Source organism: Salvelinus fontinalis, chromosome 27 (genome assembly GCF_029448725.1).
Source record: "Salvelinus fontinalis isolate EN_2023a chromosome 27, ASM2944872v1, whole genome shotgun sequence".
In the NCBI taxonomy this organism is placed as follows: domain Eukaryota; kingdom Metazoa; phylum Chordata; class Actinopteri; order Salmoniformes; family Salmonidae; genus Salvelinus; species Salvelinus fontinalis.
Genome location: NC_074691.1, coordinates 24724 through 46395, shown reverse-complemented (window position 1 = coordinate 46395; position 21672 = coordinate 24724). Strand labels below are relative to the sequence as shown.

The window sequence follows — 21672 nt, the reverse complement described above, 5'->3', positions numbered from 1 at the left end:
ACAGTTTCCCATGTGTATCAAAAATGGTCCACCACGCAAAGGACGTCCAGCCAACCTGACACAACATGGGCCAGCATCCTTGTGGAACGCTTAGTGCAGCTTGTAGAGTCCAAGCCCCAATGAATTGAGGCTGTTCTGAGGGAAAAAGGGTGTGCAACTCAATGTTAGGAAGACGTTCCTAATGTTTTGTGCACTCAGTGTATGTAGTCCTACATGTTTTTAAATAGTACAGTATCACAAACCACAGTACAAAATCATATAAAGTGTGGGCCTGTAGTATCTGTAAATCAACTAAACATTGTTTTTTTATTTCCATATGCAGATAATAAAGCATCATTGTTCATGTAATAATCTAATATTAGCATTATACCTCTAGGAAGAGGAAATGGTCATAAAATCAAATAGATGACAAGACGGAAACAAAAATGTTTTTGAACTACAACTTATTTTATTTAAAAATGTCAAATTCAGTGCAAAGTAATGTAGTGCATTGGTGTCTGGATCCCTCTTGGGTGGTAAAGTGTCACAAGAATCCTGTGGGGAGAGAAAACAAGAGAATACATTAAATTAATGGGTGTTAACTAATCAGGGATCAACAAAGCACGTCCTTAATTCCTTCAAAAGAGAGAGAGAAGGAGAAAGGAGTATGGTCCCTGCAGTAGGACTACATGCTGGCCATGAGGTTCTCCAAGTGGTACTCCAGGAGGCTGGAGAGCTCCGTGACCAGAGACTCTGGGTTAAAGTACCAGGCCAGCTGCTGGCCAAACATGTCCTCTAGCAGAGCCATCAGCCCGCCCTGAAGAGAACACCACACAACACATAGAAAATGGCTCTGAGTTACTAGCTTATCAAGAGGAGAGAAACAATTAGAAACTCCCCCTAAAATGACATTGGAACCTGGTTAACCACAAATAAGGAAGTACACTAAGAATATGGAAGTAAACAGGAAGTAACCTCTTGACTCTTACATTGAGCAGCAGCAGGTATCTGTCAGTTTCTGGCTCCATGTTGGCAGCAGTGGGCAGGAAGGAGTACAGGAGAGCGTACAGACGCTCCACAAACCCACCGGGGTGCTAAAGGAAACAAAGGAGGAGAGAATAGAAGAGAAGAGGAATTTAAGTGAAACTGCTAATAGATATCAAAACATGTACCAGTGAGATGCTACTTACCACCATCAGGGACTTCTGAGCTGTCATCATCCATAACAGCACCAGCTCAAAGACGACATCTATCATGTTCACATGATGGATCTAGGACAAGAAAACACATTTGGAGAAAATAGGAATGATTTCATATAGATCAGCTACTGTGATGTATAAAAGACATGCATGTGGAAGAACTCAGTGAGACTTGAAAGAGTTAATGAACTCACCTTTGCCTCAGCCAGCTCCCTCTCAATGTCATTCCGCTTGGAGGGGTCACTCAGGTAGTCCACAAAGTCGTTATAAGTACGGATGAACTTGGCCCCGTCCTATGACAAAGAAAAGAGCATCTTAGTGAACAGAACACATTTCCCCTCAGGGACGCTCTCTTTCCCTTGAAAGAGAATGAATTAGTGAGTTACCATGTGGTTGGCCTGAACCAGTGCGCCCAGGAGGACCTTTCCCGCCACAAACAGATGGTTCCTGCTCAGGGTGGAACCAAGCAGGGTCTAGGGAAGAGTTAGGGTGAGGCATCTTCCTCTAGGAGACAGAACAAGAAGTCACAGAGAGAAAAAGAAAAGTGGGTCCACTCACAGTGAAGGCCTGGCGCAGGGAGACGAGCCTCAGGGCGATGTCCTCCACTCTCTTGGTGGTAAGGTAGAGGCTGTAAAAGGGAGGGAATGGAGCATGTCAACCATTAGAGTCAATGGGGGATAACAGCATTATGACCACTATCCTTCAGCATCTGACAAGCCCACACTACACAGACATTTAGAGGAACTCACTTTAGCAGAGGAACCTCCCTCTCCTCAGGCAGCAGGTCCTCCTCCCAGCCCTACGACAACAAAACAAGCATTCAAAATCAGTGACCAATTCAATGACATAACAAACAATCGGTCAATGGAAGGATCTTAATGCTCCTAGTCAATAGTATGTGTGTGTAACGTCTGACCTCATAGCAGTTGTGGCCCTCAGGCTCTGGGTCAGTGAACTGCTGAGTGGTGGGCGTAGAGAAGGAGGCAGCCTCCGACCACGCTGAAGAGGAGAGAAGCCCGTCCAGCCCCATGTGGAGAGTGGCGTACACCACTGAGACATCAGTCTGCTGCTCAAAACACACAACACACCTGTTTACCACACACACAATATTAGAAAACACACCAAATCTAATGCAAAAATGCCCAGTAATGTCTACTCTATATACATAGGAAATTGTTTATTTACCTGGTAGCAGCCAAGCGTCACGTCCACAGACGTCTCGTGGCGGAGGTGAGACACATAGTGGGTCACCCTGCCAGCCACACGCTGACAGAGAGAGAATACATGTTAAGGCCAAATGGAATAAGTGAAGAAAAATCAAATTTAATACTATTTCAGTAGTATTTACGTCTTACCTGGATCCAAGTGATGGACTGCACTTTGGTGGCACAGTAGGGGATGCCTTTTGGACTAAGCCTGGCTGTCTCCTTGGAGATGGCCCACACCAGTTGAGTCTCCAGGCCTCTCACCCTATTCACGTGGTGCATCCTCACCACCACCTGCCGTTGAGATAAACAACAAGACAACATCAACAAAACCACTACAGCAATCGCTGTGACACACTGACAATGTAGATTAGGAAGTTACAAAGACACATACCTGGGATCCCCCACGCATGTAGGTGATGATGGGGCTGATGAACTGGAAAGTTCTCCAAGCTTTAACCACCGGACTGGCATTGTTCCGCACATTACAATACATTCATGTTGGAAACTGTAAACATAGTAACCGTGATGTGACTGCGTGTGGGGGGTCTCTTACCCTGATCACAACAGGCCCACAGTACAGGGGGCTGAACCTAATCGGAATCAACTGCCAATTGCCAGTGGCCTCCTAAAGCAGAAAGCAGACAAGATATTTGTTTCATGTCAAAGAGACACAACTTGAATATCTGGGATATTTTTCAAACATAAAACCCCAAACTTTCAGAAAATTGTACCTCAAGGATAGTCTGCACATCTGGCACATCCTCAAGGATGATAGCAGCATTCTGGACATCAAGGAGGACTGGCAGCTGTGGAACATCTGGCACATCATCCAATGGCACATCCAACTGGACCTCATCCAGGACAGTTGTTTCTAAAATGAGGAACATTGGAATATAAAATAAACAATTGTTAGGACATAAAACGTAGCAAGACTGCTAATACTAGCTAGCTAGGAAGCAAAAGTCGATCGCTTAGCAACAGTTACTAAAGTTAATGTTAGCTAGCAAGCTAGCTAGCTACAACATTTGACCTCATCTTTACTAGATGCTGTTCTTCCACTAATCTCATTGCAACTCCCCTCCAAGTCTCCGACCACTACCTTGTATCCTTTTCCCTCTCGCTCTCATCCAACACTTCCCACACTGCCCCTACTCGGATGGTATCGCGCCGTCCCAACCTTCGCTCTCTCTCCCCCGCTACTCTTTCCTCTTCCATCCTATCATCTCTTCCCTCTGCTCAAACGTTCTCCAACCTCCAATCTCCAATCTCCTGATTCTGCCTCCTCAACCCTCCTCTCCTCCCTTTCTGCATCCTTTGACTCTCTATGTCCCCTATCCTCCAGGCCGGCTCGGTCCTCCCCTCCTGCTCCGTGGCTCGACGACTCATTGCGAGCTCACAGAACAGGGCTCCGGGCAGCCGAGCGGAAATGGAGGAAAACTCGCCTCCCTGCGGACCTGGCATCCTTTCACTCCCTCCTCTCTACATTCTCCTCTTCTGTCTCTGCTGCTAAAGCCAATTTCTACCGCTCTAAATTCCAAGCATCTGCCTCTAACCCTAGGAAGCTCTTTGCCACCTTCTCCTCCCTCCTGAATCCTCCTCCCCCTCCTCCCCCCTCCTCCCTCTCTGCTGATGACTTCGTCAACCATTTTGAAAAGAAGGTCGATGACATCCGATCCTCGTTTGCTAAGTCAAACGACACCGCTGGTTCTGCTCACACTGCCCTACCCTGTGCTTTGACCTCTTTCTCCCCTCTCTCTCCAGATGAAATCTCGCGTCTTGTGATGGCCGGCCGCCCAACAACCTGCCCGCTTGACCCTATCCCCTCCTCTCTTCTCCAGACCATTTCCGGAGACCTTCTCCCTTCCCTCACCTCGCTCATCAACTCATCCTTGACCGCTGGGTACGTCCCTTCCGTCTTCAAGAGAGCGAGAGTTGCACCCCTTCTGAAAAAACCTACACTCGATCCCTCCGATGTCAACAACTACAGACCAGTATCCCTTCTTTCTTTTCTCTCCAAAACTCTTGAACGTGCCGTCCTTGGCCAGCTCTCCTGCTATCTCTCTCAGAATGACCTTCTTGATCCAAATCAGTCAGGTTTCAAGACTAGTCATTCAACTGAGACTGCTCTTCTCTGTGTCACGGAGGCGCTCCGCACTGCTAAAGCTAACTCTCTCTCCTCTGCTCTCATCCTTCTAGACCTATCGGCTGCCTTTGATACTGTGAACCATCAGATCCTCCTCTCCACCCTCTCCGAGCTGGGCATCTCCGGCGCGGCCCACGCTTGGATTGCGTCCTACCTGACAGGTCGCTCCTACCAGGTGGCGTGGCGAGAATCTGTCTCCGCACCACGTGCTCTCACCACTGGTGTCCCCCAGGGCTCTGTTCTAGGCCCTCTCCTATTCTCGCTATACACCAAGTCACTTGGCTCTGTCATATCCTCACATGGTCTCTCCTATCATTGCTATGCAGACGACACACAATTAATCTTCTCCTTTCCCCCCTCTGATAACCAGGTGGTGAATCGCATCTCTGCATGTCTGGCAGACATATCAGTGTGGATGACGGATCACCACCTCAAGCTGAACCTCGGCAAGACGGAGCTGCTCTTCCTCCCGGGGAAGGACTGCCCGTTCCATGATCTCGCCATCACGGTTGACAACTCCATTGTGTCCTCCTCCCAGAGTGCTAAGAACCTTGGCGTGATCCTGGACAACACCCTGTCGTTCTCAACTAACATCAAGGCGGTGACCCGTTCCTGTAGGTTCATGCTCTACAACATTCGCAGAGTACGACCCTGCCTCACGCAGGAAGTGGCGCAGGTCCTAATCCAGGCAATTGTCATCTCCCGTCTGGATTACTGCAACTCGCTGTTGGCTGGGCTCCCTGCCTGTGCCATTAAACCCCTACAACTCATCCAGAACGCCGCAGCCCGTCTGGTGTTCAACTTTCCCAAGTTCTCTCACGTCACCCCGCTCTCTCCACTGGCTTCCAGTTGAAGCTCGCATCCGCTACAAGACCATGGTGCTTGCCTACGGAGCTGTGAGGGGAACGGCACCTCCGTACCTTCAGGCTCTGATCAGGCCCTACACCCAAACAAGGGCACTGCGTTCATCCACCTCTGGCCTGCTCGCCTCCCTACCTCTGAGGAAGTACAGTTCCCGCTCAGCCCAGTCAAAACTGTTCGCTGCTCTGGCACCCCAATGGTGGAACACACTCCCTCACGACGCCAGGTCAGCGGAGTCAATCACCACCTTCCGGAGACACCTGAAACCCCACCTCTTTAAGGAATACCTAGGATAGGATAAAGTAATCCTTCTAACCCCCCCCCCCCTTAAAAGAGTTAGATGCACTATTGTAAAGTGGTTGTTCCACTGGATATCATAAGGTGAATGCACCAATTTGTAAGTCGCTCTGGATAAGAGCGTCTGCTAAATGACTTAAATGTAAATGTAAACATCTCTAGCACAAACATTTTTGCCAAGTCTGAATTATAGAAATACACAACATTTTGCAAATTATAATGACATTGTTAAATGTAGTAAAATAAGAGTTTTAAACTCCACATACCCTCTTCGAAGTCGCTGTCCACCTGTCGACAATCACGAACCCTACAAAACAGAAAAAGACAAGGAAAACAAGCCACAAATGAATTTGAACAACCTGTCGACGCAGTAGGCCGCCGACGTCCACGCACTTTCTCCGCCAGTCTTGAAAAGCACCCAGGCATTTTCCAGTCGATTGTTCTATCTCAGGTGTCAAAAATCAAACAAGTTTGTTGTCAGCAGCAAACGGAAGTTGTTTTCGCACAGAAAACATTCCATAGAACGTCGGTTAGATGTCGCTTGGCAACACACGTTCGAAAATGATTGTTTACAAAATTGACAACTGTGTTGCCATAGAAATGAGTTTGGAATTCTATGATTCCCTTTAGAATCCGTTAAAATTGCTTGTCATCATTCTAGTGGCGTCGACGTGCTCCTTCGTAGCTTATTGATATTTATTTTTTTATTTCACCTTTATTTAACCAAGTAGGCAAGTTGAGAACAAGTTCTCATTTACAACTGCGACCTGGCCAAGATAAAGCAAAGCAGTTCAACACATACAACAACACAGTTACACATGGAGTAAACAAACATAGTCAATAATACAGTAGAAAAACAAGTCTATATACAATGTGAGCAAATTAGGTGAGATAAGGGAGGTAGAAGGGCAATAAATAGGCCATGGTGGCGAAGTAAATACAATATAGCAATTAAAAACACTGGAATGGTAGATTTGCAGTCGATGAATGTGCCGCCTCATGGGTCTCCCGGTCGCGGCCGGCTGCGACGGAGTCTGGACTCCAACCAGGATCTCTAACTGCACAGCTTGCCTTAAACCACTGCGCCACTCAGGATAATTCATTTGTTTTTCAACAGGACAATGTCCCAACACACCTCCAGGCGGTGTAAGGGCTATTTTACCAAGAAGGAGAGTGGCGGAGTGCTGCATTAGATAACCTGGCCTCAACAATCCCCCGACCTCAACCAAATTGAGATGTTTTGAGATGAGTAGGACCGCAGAGTAAAGGAAAAACAGCCAACAAGTGCTCAGCATATGTGTGAACTCCTTCAAGACTGTTGGAAAAGCATTCCAGGTGAAGTTGGTTTAGAGAATGCCAAGAGTGTGCAAAGCTGTCATCAAGGTAAAGGGTGGCTATTTGAAGAATCTCAAATATATGATATGTTTTGATATGTTTCACACTTTTTTGGTTACTACATGATTCCATTTGTTATTTCATAGTTTTATTCAACAATGTAGAAAATAGCATTTTCTTCTTTGATGCACCTTATGTCTAAACTTCTTTACAGTGAAATGATCTTGATTGGTGATCTCAACTGGTGTTGGTTAAAGCTGGTGTCTGATGATTTAACAATGTTTTGTAATTCTATGAATCTTACCCAGTTGATTAACTCACAAACTCGCCCAAATCTTAAATGCTCAGATAATATCAAATCAATCAGGGTAGATTTAACAAATGTTCCACATAAATATTCTGCGATTGGTGTTTTTGTAATGATTTAAGTGACCATTGTGCTGTTGTTGCTGTTAGAAATACTAAGGTTCCTAAGACAAACCCACGTTTTATTCGTAAGAGAAATTTGAAGTGTTTTAATGAGCAGGCTTTCTTTCATGATTTGTTTTATTTTGACTGGAGCAAGATTGAGTTTATCCCTGATGTGGAAACTGCCTGGATATTCTCTCATGATGGTCTTTTCCAAATAGTAAACAAACATGCCCCATTCCGAAGGTTCAGGGTTAAAGGGCGGGATAATCCATGGTTTTCTTCAGAGCTGTCTTGTATTATTCACGCCCGTAATCTAGCCTGGGCTAAAGCAAGGAAATCATGTTCTGATGCTGATTGGCTTATTTTTAGGCAGTTACGAAACAAGTGTTATTTTCTTCTCAGGAAGGCCAAGTCTGAATATTTTATGTCTGTTACCACTGATAACCTGAATGACCCTAGAACGTTTTGGAAGGCTATTAAGTCTATGTCTGGTAACAGTAATGTTAATGAATTACCGTCATGTGTTTTGAAGGACTCTCTTGCTGTATATGACAAAACTGAAATGCTGAATTGTTTCAATGAGCACTTTGTATCATCTGGTAGGCTGTTTGATTCAGTGTCCTCTGTCTCTGTACAACCATGTGTGGATGAACCAGTGAGAGCTGGTCAAACTTTTAGCCATTCTCAGTGCAGGTGGTACATAAAGCCCTGAAATCCTTAGATCAGAGAAAGCCTGCAGGCCCTGATCTTTTGGATCCCTGCTTTTTAAATCTGGCAGCTGATTTCATAGCTGAACCACTTACATATCTGTTCAATCTAACCCTGGAATGTAATGAAATTCTGGAAATCAGCATTTGTACTACCACTTTTAAAAACTCTTTAAAATAATTATAGGCCAATCTCAAAGCTGTCACCCCTGGTGAAAATACTTGAAACCCTTGTGAGTGAACAGCTAAAAGACTTTTAATTTACTAACTCTATTTTATCAATGTACCAGCAGCCATGAAGGTTTTAAATGATATCACTGAAGCCCTTGACAAAAAACAGCACTGTGTCTCACTTTTTATTGATCTCTCTAAGGCTTTTGATACAGTTGATCATGCTATACTAAGGCAGAGCTTGTCGAGTGTAGGTCTTTCAGAGCATTCAGTTGCATGGTTTGCTAACTATCTGTCTGATAGAACTCAGTGCACTCAATTTAATGGGCTTAAGTCTGTTAAATTGTCTGTCTTTAATGGTGTGCCCCAAGGCTCTGGACTTGGTCCTCTCTTATTCACTATTTATATAAATGATTTAGACAAAAATGTCCAAAATGCGCAACTTCATTTTTATGCTGATGATACTGTTATTTACTGTTGTGCCTCGTCTCTTACAAAAGCTTTCCAGAACTTGCAAATGGCTTTTTATACTGTTCAACATACACAGTGTCAATTGAAGCTTATCCTCAATACTGACAAAACTAAACTAATGGTGTTTTCTAAAGCAAGAAATAGACCTCTGATCCTTTCACCTATTAATACCTTTCAGTGCAAGGAGATTGAGGTTGTAACCTCATATGAATATCTTGGAATTTTAATTGATGACTGCCTCTCTTTTAAATTGCATATTCAACAACTTACAAAAAAATGGAAGCTGAAATTGGGATTTTATTTTAGGAATAAGGCCTGTTTTTCTTTTGAAGCCAGAAGGAGGCTAGTATCAGCTACATTTATGCCTTTACTAGACTATGGGGATATTTTATATATGAATGCTTCCGCTCAGTGTTTGAGATCAATTGACACCATTTACCATGGTACTTTGAGATTTATTTTAAACTGCAAAACCCTTACGCACCACTGCACTTTGTATACCAGGGTTGGCTGGCCTTCTCTAGTCACTTGTAGGCTCAGTGACTGGTATACTTTGTTTTATAAAGCCATGTTGGGTTTACTACCTTTTTATTTGGGCATTTTTATTGTTCAGAAATGTGGTGGGTACTATTTTCGTTCGCTGGACTTTATCCTGCCAACTGTTCCAAATGTCCGAACTGAATTTGGTAAAAGAGCTTTTATGTACTCTGCGCCATCATCTTGGAACGCCTTACAAAATACTTTTAAACTGGAAGAACTTGTCCCGATTGGTATTTTTAAATCACTGATGAATGATCTTGAGACTGATTCCCTGACCTGTCAATGTTTTTAATTTGCTGTTTTTGATTTTTGTTATACTCTTGTGAATTCAATGGTTTCTACTAGATTACTTGTAGTTTTTCATGTTGTTTGTCTGTAATTTTTGTAATGACTTGGTGCTGCCTATCTTGGCCAGGACGCTCTTGAAAAAGAGATTTTAAATCTCAATGAGCCCCTCCTGGTTAAATAAATGAAATAAATAGTAAAAATAAAGAAAAACCCTTGAATGAGTAGGTGTTCTAATAGCAATAAGGCACCTCTGAGGTTTGTGGTATATGGCCAATATACCACCCCTCCTTGTGCCTTATTGCTTAAATAACCCATATCTCTTTTATAACAGGATATTATCATTGACTATATGAAAGTGCATGTATGAATGAGTCTGATTTACCGTTTTCAATGGCAGGTTCACCTTCTGAAGCCAGATGAGGTTCCCAAAGCGTGCTGCGCACCCACCAAGCTCAGTCCCATCTCTGTACTCTTCTACGCTGACAACAACAACGTGATCCTAAAGAAGCATCGCAACATGGTGGTCAAGACCTGTGATGCCTGTGACACCAGTGGTAGCCCATCTATCTATTCTACTTAATCAACTTAATTGCCATTGTTCCAAAAGATACAAACAGGTTAATATATCTTGCAACCAGCAGTTGATAGCAATAATCTGTCAATATGCTGATAAATAGTATGTATCTAATATATTGATTTTGAGTCAGAGTGGTATATGAACAACACCCATTGGGCCTATAACCATACTTCACTTTTGATTAACTAAACTATTCAAATCTACACTAATTAAGATAATTACATCACCCCTTCATGTCATATATTCTGTGACCAATCAAAGCTGTAAAGTACTGTATCATAAGTATATCAATGCTAAAATTCTACCCTTTTGATGACTATAATATCTAGTTGAACCAGGAATTTGTCATGGTCTCTTTCAGATGTACTAAACATGGTTTGCAAAACATACACGTTTTTTCTTCTTCTTTAATCATACTTTTAACCAGTACAAGTTAGTAACAATGGAAAATGGCAACAAACAAAAAAATGTTTGGCCATTTTTGTTTGTACAGAGTAACAAATACACAGTGATGTATGTCTTTGTCAACAGATATCTGGAGGACTGTATACTGCTATATTTGTAATAAACTATACTGAACAAAAAAACGCAACATGTAAAAGGTTGGTCCCATGTTTCATGAGCTGAAATTAAACATCCCGGAAATGTTCCAAACGCCCCAAAAATTGTGAGCATTTCTCCATTGCCAAGATAATCTATCCACATTGAAAGGTGCACCATATCAAGAAGCTGATTAAACAGCATGATCATTATACAGGTGCACCTTTTGCTGGGGACAAAAGGCCACTAAAATGTGCATATTTTTCACAACGCAATGCCAGAGTCTGAAGTTCTGAGGGATTGTCAATTGGTATGCGGACTGCAGGAATGTCCACCAGAGCTGCTGCCAGAGAATTGAATGATCATTTCTCTACCATAAGTTGCTTCCAACTTCATTTTAGAGAATTTGGCAGTACATCCAACCGACAACTTTCCTGTCCTGCTAGCCATTCAAAATGTAACGATTACTTTTGGGTGTCAGGGAAAATGTATGTAGTAAAAAGTACATTATTTTCCTTAGAAATGTAGTAAAGTAAAAGTTGTCAAAACTATAAATAGTAAAGTACAGATACCCCCAAAAACTACTTAAGTAGTACTTTAAAGTATTTTTACTTAAGTACTTTACACCACTGTATGTGCTTCAATAGAGTCTGACGTTCAGGGTGGTTGGACATATAAGATGGGGTGCTGATGAGCTTCTGGCCCCATTTTAGGTCATCACACAAATATTACCCCACCTATGTCCATTGAATCAAAGTAATTACACATTGCTGTAAGGAAGCATAGCAAGAATGAAAGGAATAAATTTATCGTTGAATGATTTATAAATCTCGCTTATTAAACCATAATTTCCAGGGGACCTGTTGTCCTTAAGGCTTTTAATAGTCTTTTATCTCAATTTCAGATAACTCATCATCACACAAATCCATGAAATCATTATCTTCTTAGCAATGTTTGCTACATTGTCAAGGAAAATATCCATATTGGAAGTTGGCTGGGCTGATGTATACAGATTCTGATAAAAAAAAACTGGGCAACACGCTGAGAGATTTCTTTTGGATTTTCATTGGGAGTATTATTAGTCATTAATTGACATATGGAAGGAAGTCTTTTCGCCTGCCCTTTTTTCGAAATTAAAGAAATATTTTGTATTTCTCTCTCCCTCTTCCATCCATTTTCATCTTGATCTTACAAACGCTCCCCGGGCCTTTTCCTCGTAGATACAGTCTAACTGCATTTGCAATGATGATAGCTCCAGTAATTCCTGATTAGTTAGTTCCCTTTTTTTAGTTTAATCCATTATTCCCTTTATGATGTCATATTCTTTCTCTCTCTTGGCACGAGCAATTTCTTTCCCCATTGAAATAGCCAAAAGCCTTAATCAAATTTCATTAGCTCCCAGTAACTTCCAAACGTATTCATAACACAGGCACAATTCCTGTATTTATCATTAATTCCCGCTACTTCCTTCTTAAATACTTAATTCTCTAGTAAAGTCTTGTTCATTTTCCAGTAACCTTTAACTTTTTTTGGTTGACAAACCATGCATATTTATCTTTATTGAGATCCCGTTGTCGTCTGTTAAAATCCATGGTTCAATCGTCAACCTTGTCAGCCATATCTACAGATATCAGCCAGAAATCAATACGGGATTGTATAGATAAATCTTTGGTACTCCATGTAAACATAATCTTATCTGGGTTCTTATGTCTCCAAATATCTAGAACACCTAACCTTAGACATATATTCCTTATCTCACAAACAGAATTGCTATCCTTAGGAGGCCATCTATCTAGATTATCATGTAATACTGTATTAAAATCTCCACCCCATATTACTTTGGCCAATGGAAATTTAGACATAATTTTACTTATTTTCCTCTCAATGTCTCTAAATAAAATACAGTTACTTGACTTGTTATTGGAAGCATAAGTATTTACAACAATGAATTGAACATGGTTGACATCTACCAATAGTATAATCCATCTCCCTGCATTATCTGCTTCATGACTCAATATGAGCCTTAAAGTTGCCTTTTAAAATAGGGACACCTGCTGCCTGATTAGTACCAAATGAAAACCAAATATCATTCATATCATCACCATTGACACTTCCAAAACGCAGTATCTGTGCAACAGAACAGGCATGAGTTTCTTGAATGTTTGGCTCACACAAACAATGCTCTTTCCTCAAGAAATATCTAGTTTTATCAAATTAGCAAATAAAACTCAGTCCTGCACAACTCAATTGATAAGTCCAGCAGTCAACAAACTAGGTGTCAGAGTGAATTTCCCTTCCATTACCAAAAGCCTGAGCTCCCGCAAAGTATGCACTTTTCCCTTCCTTCCTTGCTCTCTCAATTATCGGCCAGACGATTCAGAGCTTCTTTGTCAAATGCTGTCAGATCCTCCTTGAACCTCAGGTCATTTCTCTTTGCACTTTTCCATGTCATATCCCTCGCTGTCCGGGAGATGAATCGCATGATCACTGGTCGTGGTGGCTGGTTGTTTTCCCCACCCCCCCCCATTGCTTTTCAACCGTTCGCTGCCTGCACCCGCACGCCCGACTAGCATCACCACCCTGGACGGTTCCGACCTAGAATATGTGGACATCTATAAGTACCTAGGTGTCTGGCTAGACTGCAAACTCTCCTTCCAGACTCATATCCAACATCTCCAATCCAAAATCAAATCTAGAGTCGGCTTTCTATTCCGGAACAAAGCATCCTTCACTCACGCCGCCAAACTTACCCTAGTAAAACTGACTATCCTACCGATCCTCGACTTCGGCGATGTCATCTACAAAATAGCTTCCAATACTCTACTCAGCAAACTGGATTCAGTTTATCACAGTGCCATCCGTTTTGTTACTAAAGCACCTTATTTATTTATTTATTTATTTCACCTTTATTTAACCAGGTAGGCAAATTGAGAACACGTTCTCATTTACAATTGCGACCTGGCCAAGATAAAGCAAAGCAGTTCGACACATACAACAACACATAGTTACACATGGAGTAAAACAAACATACAGTCAATAATACAGTGAAAAATAAGTCTATATACAATATGAGCAAGTGAGGTGAGATAAGGGAGGTGAAGGCAAACAAAATATATATATAAATAAATAAAAATATAAAAAGGCCATGGTGGCGAAGTAAATACAATATAGCAAGTAAAAAAAAGTAAAAAAAGTAGAGATAGAAATAATGGGGTGCAAAGGAGCAAAATAAATAAATAAATACAGTAGGTAAAGAGGTAGTTGTTTGGGCTAAATTATAGATGGGCTATGTACAGGTGCAGTAATCTATGAGCTGCTCTGACAGCTGGTGCTTAAAGCTAGTGAGGGAGATAAGTGTTTCCAGTTTCAGAGATTTTTGTAGTTCGTTCCAGTCATTGGCAGCAGAGAACTGGAAGGAGAGGCGTCCAAAGGAAGAATTGGTTTTGGGGGTGACTAGAGAGATATACCTGCTGGAGCGCGTGCTACGGGTAGGTGCTGCTATGGTGACCAGCGAGCTGAGATAAGGGGGGACTTTACCTAGCAGGGTCTTGTAGATGACCTGGAACCAGTGGGTTTGGCGACGAGTATGAAGCGAGGGCCAGCCAACGAGAGTGTACAGGTCGCAGTGGTGGGTAGTATATGGGGCTTTGGTGACAAAACGGATGGCACTGTGATAGACTGCATCCAATTTATTGAGTAGGGTTTTGGAGGCTATTTTGTAAATGACATCACCGAAGTCGAGGATTGGTAGGATGGTCAGTTTTACAAGGGTATGTTTGGCAGCATGAGTAAAGGATGCTTTGTTGCGGAATAGGAAGCCAATTCTAGATTTGACTTTGGATTGGAGATGTTTGATGTGGGTCTGGAAGGAGAGTTTACAGTCTAACCAGACACCTAGGTATTTGTAGTTGTCCACATATTCTAAGTCAGAGCCGTCCAAAGTAGTGATGTTGGACAGGCGGGCAGGAGCAGGCAGTGCTGTTGACCGGGGTAGGGGTAGCCAGGTGGAAAGCATGGCCAGCCGTAGAAAAATGCTTATTGAAATTCTCAATTATAGTGGATTTGTCGGTGGTGACAGTGTTTCCTATCTTCAGTGCAGTTGGAAGGAGTGTTCTTATTCTCCATGGACTTTACAGTGTCCCAGAACTTTTTTGAGTTTGTGTTACAGGAAGCAAATTTCTGCTTGAAAAAGCTAGCCTTGGCTTTTCTAACTGCCTGTGTATATTGGTTTCTAGCTTCCCTGAAAAGTTGCATATCACGGGGGCTGTTCGATGCTAATGCAGAACACCATAGGATGTTTTTGTGTTGGTTAAGGGGTTCCAGGTCTGGAGAGAACCAAGGGTTATATCTGTTCCTGGTTCTAAATTTCTTGAATGGGGCATGCTTATTTAAGATGGTGAGGAAGGCATTTAAAAAAAAAAAACAGGCATCCTCTACTGACGGGATGAGATCAATATCCTTCCAGGATACCCCGGCCAGGTCGATTAGAAAGGCCTGCTCGCTGAAGTGTTTCAGGGAGCGTTTGACAGTGATGAGTGGAGGTCGTTTGACCGCTGACCCATTACGGATGCAGGCAATGAGGCAGTGATCGCTGAGATCTTGGTTGAAAACAGCAGAGGTGTATTTGGAGGGCAAGTTGGTTAGGATGATATCTATGAGGGTACCCGTGTTTACGGATTTGGAGTGGTACCTGGTAGGTACATTGATAATTTGTGTGAGATTGAGGGCATCAAGCTTAGATTGTAGGATGGCTGGGGTGTTAAGCATGTTCCAATTTAGGTCGCCTAGCAGCACAAGCTCTGAAGATAGATGGGGGCAATCAGTTCACATATGGTGTCCAGAGCACAGCTGGGGGCAGAGGGTGGTCTATAGCAGGCGGCAACGGTGAGAGACTTGTTTTTAGAGAGGTGGTATTTAAAAGTAGAAGTTCAAATTGTTTGGGAACAGACCTGGATAGTAAAACAGAAATCTGCAGGCAATCTTTGCCGTAGATTGCAACACCGCCCCTTTGGCCGTTCTATCTTGTCTGAAAATCTTGTAGTTAGGGATAAAAATGTCAGAATTTTTGGTGGTCTTCCTAAGCCAGGATTCAGACACGGCTAAAACATCCGGGTTGGCAGAGTGTGCTAAAGCAGTGAACAAAACAAACTTAGGGAGGAGGCTTCTAATGTTAACATGCATGAAACCAAGGCTATTACGGTTACAGAAGTCATCAAAAGAGAGCACCTGGGGAATAGGAGTGGAGCTAGGTACTGCAGGGCCTGGATTCACCTCTACATCACCAGAGGAGGAGTAGGATAAGGGTATGGCTAAAAGCTATGAGAATTGGTCGTCTAGAACGTCTAGAACAGAGAGTAAAAGGAAGTTTCTGGGGACGATAAAATAGCTTCAAGGAATAATGTACAGACAAAGGTATGGTAGGATGTGAATACAGTGGAGGTAAACCTAGGTATTGAGTGATGATGAGAGATATTGTCTCTAGAAACATCATTGAAACCAGGTGATGTCATCGCATATGTGGGTGGTGGAACTGAAAGGTTGGATATGGTATAGTGTGCAGGGCTAGAGGCTCTACAGTGAAATAAGACAATAAACACTAACCAGAACAGCAATGGACAAGGCATATTGACATTAAGGAGAGGCATGCTTAATCGAGTGATCATAAGGGTCCAATGAGTAGAGGTTGGTTGGGGTCACGGCGATCCAGACAGTTGGCCGGGTAGCAGCCTATCAGTAGCAAGATAGCTTAGGATGGAGGTCTATTTTTAGTCACCTCGTGCGTTTCCGTCGGTAGATTAGTGGGGTTCCGTGTGGTAGAGGGGATCAATCGAATTGGCAAAATAGATATAGTTATAGTGACCCAAGAAAAATTGTCCGATATACTAATTCAGATAAGACAGCTAACGATTAGCGGGACAATGCAGCCATAATTAACATGGACCAATATTTTCATGGAGGTAAGCGCTACACTTCTGATGGGTTTAAAGATTGTATTACATTATCTAAAAGTGAGAAAGTAAACCCCAGCTGTTATTCTTTTCACATGGAAGGACAATCCCTATTATGCCTTGAATGTTTCATTGCTGAACAACCATAGATATGTTTCCTCTAATTTGGCTCCCGTTCCTCCAACAGTGAGCAAGACCTGCCAGCAGAGCTCACTGGAGCAGGGAGACATCCCGTCATCCTTTTGGCGCCTGACAAAGTACACTTTTTTTCTTCTAAATAACACTATAGTAACATTTTCTGCACAAAGTTACATTCCTAATAAGATTGGTGTTAAGTGAGAAAGAATCCTAAAGATGGTCCAATGGGCATGGTCTGAAGCCTCTCGTCGTCTCAGTATGTTGAACCGCCTCATTTCTTGCAGGCTTGAGATTCAGATCCTGCTGAACGATGTTAAGCATTCGATTAACCACATGCAGGGGACGCTGAACACCATGCAGGGGCAGTGTATTGAGTTGCAGACTGCCATGTCTAAGGTAGTGTCAGATGAGTCTCAGATACAGAAGAATAAGTCTATGATGGTATGGTGATTATGATTGAGATGGTGATTATAATAATGATAACTAGCGGTACCCCACCCTACAGGCAGTAAATCATTGGATCTGATTAATTCAATTCAATGCAATCTTTGAGGACTGCAACCATAGAAATACAATTTATTTACACTAATAATAAGCTATTGTCAACTTCCCATCTATGCTTATCTTGCTCATTGCTCACTGTCAATTGCTGACTGTTATCCTATGTGTGCATCTATTATTGATTTCTCACAGAAAAATAATTTGGTTCAAATGTACCTGGGGCCATGTAAATAATTGTTAGGCTACTCATTTTGAATCCACCGTTGGCAACTTGTGTGACCATAAAAGTGTGTGCAACTGGGCACAGTAAAATAATTTGGTTACTGACCTGCCCTACATCATAGAAGGCCCTTCAAGTCGGAACTAGGAAATTTTGACATTTCTGACTCGCGAACTCGTTATGGAATGATGATTTCAAGTTTCCCACTTGTGAAGTATCAGAATCAACCAGTAGGAAGCTCTACACTGATAACTTACATTAATTTTAACTCTGAGGTTCCAGTTTCCGACAGCATGAGAATGCGTCAATAATTGCCATGTTAATTTTGAATGTTCAGTCAGTGAGCATTATGGGTAATTATCCTACATACTTACATCAAATACTTTATGATAGCATCATCTCCTGTAGTAACAGTGTCATTCCAAACACAATAAATGTGAAAATTAACAAAGATACAAAATATTGCTAAGGTGAAGAAAATCAGCTCAGAATTGTAGGAGGAAATGCCTTTGCATAAGGGAGGCTTACGGTATTATAATATATTGTAGATAACATTAATATAATTTGTGTATTTACAGTATCAGTACACATACAAATGAAAGTCTATGCTAGGGATTGATCTACACTGAGTGAACAAAATATTAAGAACACCTTCCTATTGAGTTGCCCTCCCCCCTTGGTGGTGGACCATTGTTGATACTTAGGGAAAACTGTTGAGCGGGAAAAACCCAACAGCATGGCAGTTCTTGACACAAACCGGTGCGCCTGGCACCTACTACCATACTCTGTTCAAAGGGACTTAAATCTTCGGTCTTGCCCATTCACCCTCTGAATGACACACATACACAATCCATGTCTCAATTGTCTAAAAATCAATCTTTAACCTGTCTCCTCCCCTTCATCTACACTGAGAAGAAGATTTAACAATTAACATCAATAGCTTTCACCTGATTAGTCTATGTCATGGAAAGAGAAGGTGTTCTTAATGTTTAATACACTCAGGTGTATGTGTCAATGATGTTATAGATTCCAAGTGGTTGATTTTTTAGGGAATGACTATATGCTCTATATTATACCTGCAGATCATCACAGCAGCCGAAGTTGCGGTGCAGAGGGAGGAGATCCTTCAAGCATCAGGCCTCATCTCGTCACAGAGGGAGGGGATCCTCCAAACAGACAGTGTCCCTGTACAGAGGGAGTGGATTCTCTCAGCAGCTAGCATCCTCCGAACATCAGGCCTCATCCCTGTAAAGAGGGAGGGTACCCTCCAAACAGCCAGTGTCCCTGTACAGAGGGAGGGGGTTCTCTCAGCAGCTAGCATCACTGCGCAGAGGGAGGAGATCCTCCGAGCGTCAGGCCTCATCCCTGAAGAGAGGGAGGACATCCTCCTCACAGACAGTGTCTCTGCACAGAGGGAGGGGATTCTTCCAACAACTACTGTCACTGTGCGAAAGGAGAAGATCCTCAGAGCATCAGGCCTCATCAATGCACAAAAGGAGTTGATCCTCCTGAAGGCCAGCGTCCCTGCACACAGGGAGTGGATCGTCCCAAAGGCTAGTGTCCCTGCAGAGAGGGAGGAGATCTTCCTCACAACCACTCTGAAGAGTGGACACAATCATCCACAACCACCTCCCATCATCCCCATGGTGGCACCACTGTGGAAATGGGATGGTGGAGCATGTACTCCACCTGTGGATTTCTATTCCAAGAGAAGAGGTCACTTAAACTTACCTAATTAGTAAAGAAATTACCATTGTGATAGCGTGAGAATTAGCTGTGATAGGTTAAATGTATGGCTCATGTGAGTGTATATCTGTAATACTTTCATGCATTTTCTACATAAAACAGGTTTAGCTCCATTTTACTTTGACATTTTAGTCATTGAGCAGATGCTCTTATCCAGAGCGACTTACAGTAGTGAGTGTATACATTTTCATACTCCAGTGATCTCTCCAGGATTTCACATGGATTTTCTTTTATATTTGCGGATAAATATTCTGGATTTTGCAGCAACAATTATGACATTTTGCATAGCAATATGCAATTGTTTTGTCCAATTTGTTGCAAAAATGCGCTGACAAGGGAAAAAACTGTGTTGACTTGTAGCTTGATTGAACCATATTATGCAGTAAATGTGCAGTGATTGGTTGAAATTGCGAACCCTCTTTTTGTACTGTGGTAATGGGTCAGTTCTATGCGATAATATTGTGATGATGTGACTATTTTATGCTGAAATTGTTTGGTGATTGGTCAAATTTGTAAGCCCTCGCATAATATGCAGGCAATTGTTGATTTTGCAACCAAAACAATACGATGGCAGAGTCCTGGAGTAACCTCCCAGTTATCCCTGTGACTGCGTGTAGGTTAAGATTGGGTTGTAACAGAGTATCAGAGCGAGACGTTTCTACCTGTCAGCTAGTAATTGTTCTGTATGGTGACATGAGCAGATTGGCCTGACTTCTCCCACTTATTACAGATGTCCAACTTAGATATGTTGAGCATCTTGCTATGATGTCCATCACCAAGCCGGAACACTCCGAGGCCAACCCTCAGTGCCAGACTGGCAGCCGGCCGGTGGCTGAGCCCGAGACCCCTGCCGTTCACAATAACAGTGGAGGCTGGCTCAGCTGGGTCTTTGGGAGTGGAAGAGTTAATAAGGAGGAGGTTCATCTACCTGAGGACAAAGACAGATCTGTAAGGAACTGGATATTAACACTATATTCTATGTAGAGACAATTGAGTGGATTAAAAAAAAAACTATTGCGGCTTGATTCACATTGCTAATATCTTCTTCCTCAGATTGTCTCGGATCCAACTCTGCACAGATGGGTTAACAAAACTGAGCCCAAGGCTGAGGTACACACTTAAATTCAATGAAATTAAAAACAGTGAACAACCATTGTATTTTAACTGTGATAATATTACTAACAATTTGGAAAATGTGTTGATGTTTTTTACAGAACAAGTGTGTACCACCACCTCCACCGATGGGGACATATGGATATCAGGGGAACACTGGCAGTGTCCCCAAAGGAGTGAATCCTTACTCTATGAAAGCAGGTGAATATTGCTTTAGAATACATGTGGTTTAACCAAGACTGTCAGCCGATCATAGATGTCCCTGGTGGTCTCCTGCTAATGTTACTAGTGATTTTTATTTTATTTATTTTTTGGGAGGGGAAATAATTTTTATTTTCATTTCACATTCAAATACAATTACAAAACCAGTGCATTACGTTGTACATGACATTAATTCATAAAAACAGTATCAAAAAGTAGTGTAACAATATAACAATAGAAAAACTCCTCAAAAAAGTGCTGTTCTGCAGAACCTGACCAGTATTATTACATTCAAGTTTAACATGCCTCTAACAATCTCCAAAAAAACAATACAAATAATTCTATAAATATAAACATATACCAAAGTGAACTCTGAATAAACCTCAGTGTATATCAAATATGTACAAAGGCTTAGCCTACATTTCAATTGACTCTAAATACGTTTACAGTGAAGGGTAAATCCCTTTCCATTTCTGTTTTACTGATACAATGCCCCACTTATGTATTTCGAATTGTATTCTTTTCCAAATGTCCTGTTTTATAAATTGAACTAATCCCGTCGGTGACCACTTGAGGGTGTCATTGACCGCACCACATCTGGCCTCCCAAAGTTTGGTCTTGATAAGGGACACCAGAGTCACTAATGCTAATAATTGCACCCTTTCCACATTTTTTTGTTCAAATTTGGCTATCCCTTAGTAGAGAGATTACCCCCTCGCACATCGAACCTCCCATATGCCCCAAACCAAATATACCTCTAAACACTTCCAACAGATGACATCCAATTAAATCCCCAAAAACTATGCAAAACTCTTTAGAGAGCCCATCCACTCCTGGTACGTTGTTATCTTTCATGCTCTTCAGTGCCATATAAATTTCATCTAATTTCAATTCCCCTTTTAATTGGTCTCTAATATCAAAAGGTATCTGCACATCCACGCATTTTTTAAAATTAGTCCCCTTCTCATAATCAATTGTTTGTTTTTGAAATAGCTGAGAAAAGTGATGTGTAGCGACACCAAGCATGCCATCTCCATCCTCAACCATCTCCCCATTTTGGTCCAATAAAGCAGTAATA

General features: G+C 42.2%; 2 protein-coding genes across 2 annotated transcripts; one reads left to right on the top strand and one right to left on the bottom strand.

Moving 5' to 3' along the window:
* Nucleotides 1–426: 426 nt before the first annotated feature.
* Nucleotides 427–18703, bottom strand: LOC129824813 (uncharacterized). The gene is made up of 14 exons (XM_055884314.1): nucleotides 18611–18703; nucleotides 5954–5994; nucleotides 3118–3257; nucleotides 2940–3011; nucleotides 2534–2677; nucleotides 2364–2444; nucleotides 2095–2244; nucleotides 1928–1977; nucleotides 1737–1806; nucleotides 1565–1651; nucleotides 1373–1471; nucleotides 1170–1250; nucleotides 969–1073; nucleotides 427–796 (listed from the first exon to the last, which is right to left on the bottom strand). The coding sequence occupies exons 1-14, from the start codon at nucleotides 18619–18621 to the stop codon at nucleotides 665–667; spliced, it is 1263 nt and encodes a 420-aa protein (XP_055740289.1). The 5' UTR covers nucleotides 18622–18703; the 3' UTR covers nucleotides 427–664.
* On the top strand, nucleotides 18563–20585 carry LOC129824814 (uncharacterized). Its single transcript, XM_055884315.1, has 3 exons — nucleotides 18563–19250; nucleotides 20011–20228; nucleotides 20334–20585. The coding sequence occupies exons 1-3, from the start codon at nucleotides 18587–18589 to the stop codon at nucleotides 20400–20402; spliced, it is 951 nt and encodes a 316-aa protein (XP_055740290.1). The 5' UTR covers nucleotides 18563–18586; the 3' UTR covers nucleotides 20403–20585.
* Nucleotides 20586–21672: the final 1087 nt, after the last annotated feature.

Bases quoted from the DNA above. Each gene is read 5' to 3' on its own strand.
- LOC129824813 (XM_055884314.1), bottom strand. The intron at 2,678-2,939 runs GTAAGAGACCCC...TCTCAACGGCAG, and splicing joins GTGGGCCTGTTGTGATCAGG to GTGGTGGTGAGGATGCACCA. The intron at 797-968 runs GTAAGAGTCAAG...TGTTCTCTTCAG, and splicing joins GATACCTGCTGCTGCTCAAT to GGCGGGCTGATGGCTCTGCT.
- LOC129824814 (XM_055884315.1), top strand. From the start codon at position 18,587: ATGACTATATGCTCTATATTATACCTGCAGATCATCACAGCAGCCGAA. The intron at 19,251-20,010 runs GTCACTTAAACT...CACTTATTACAG, and splicing joins TTTCTATTCCAAGAGAAGAG to ATGTCCAACTTAGATATGTT. The intron at 20,229-20,333 runs GTAAGGAACTGG...CTTCTTCCTCAG, and splicing joins CTGAGGACAAAGACAGATCT to ATTGTCTCGGATCCAACTCT.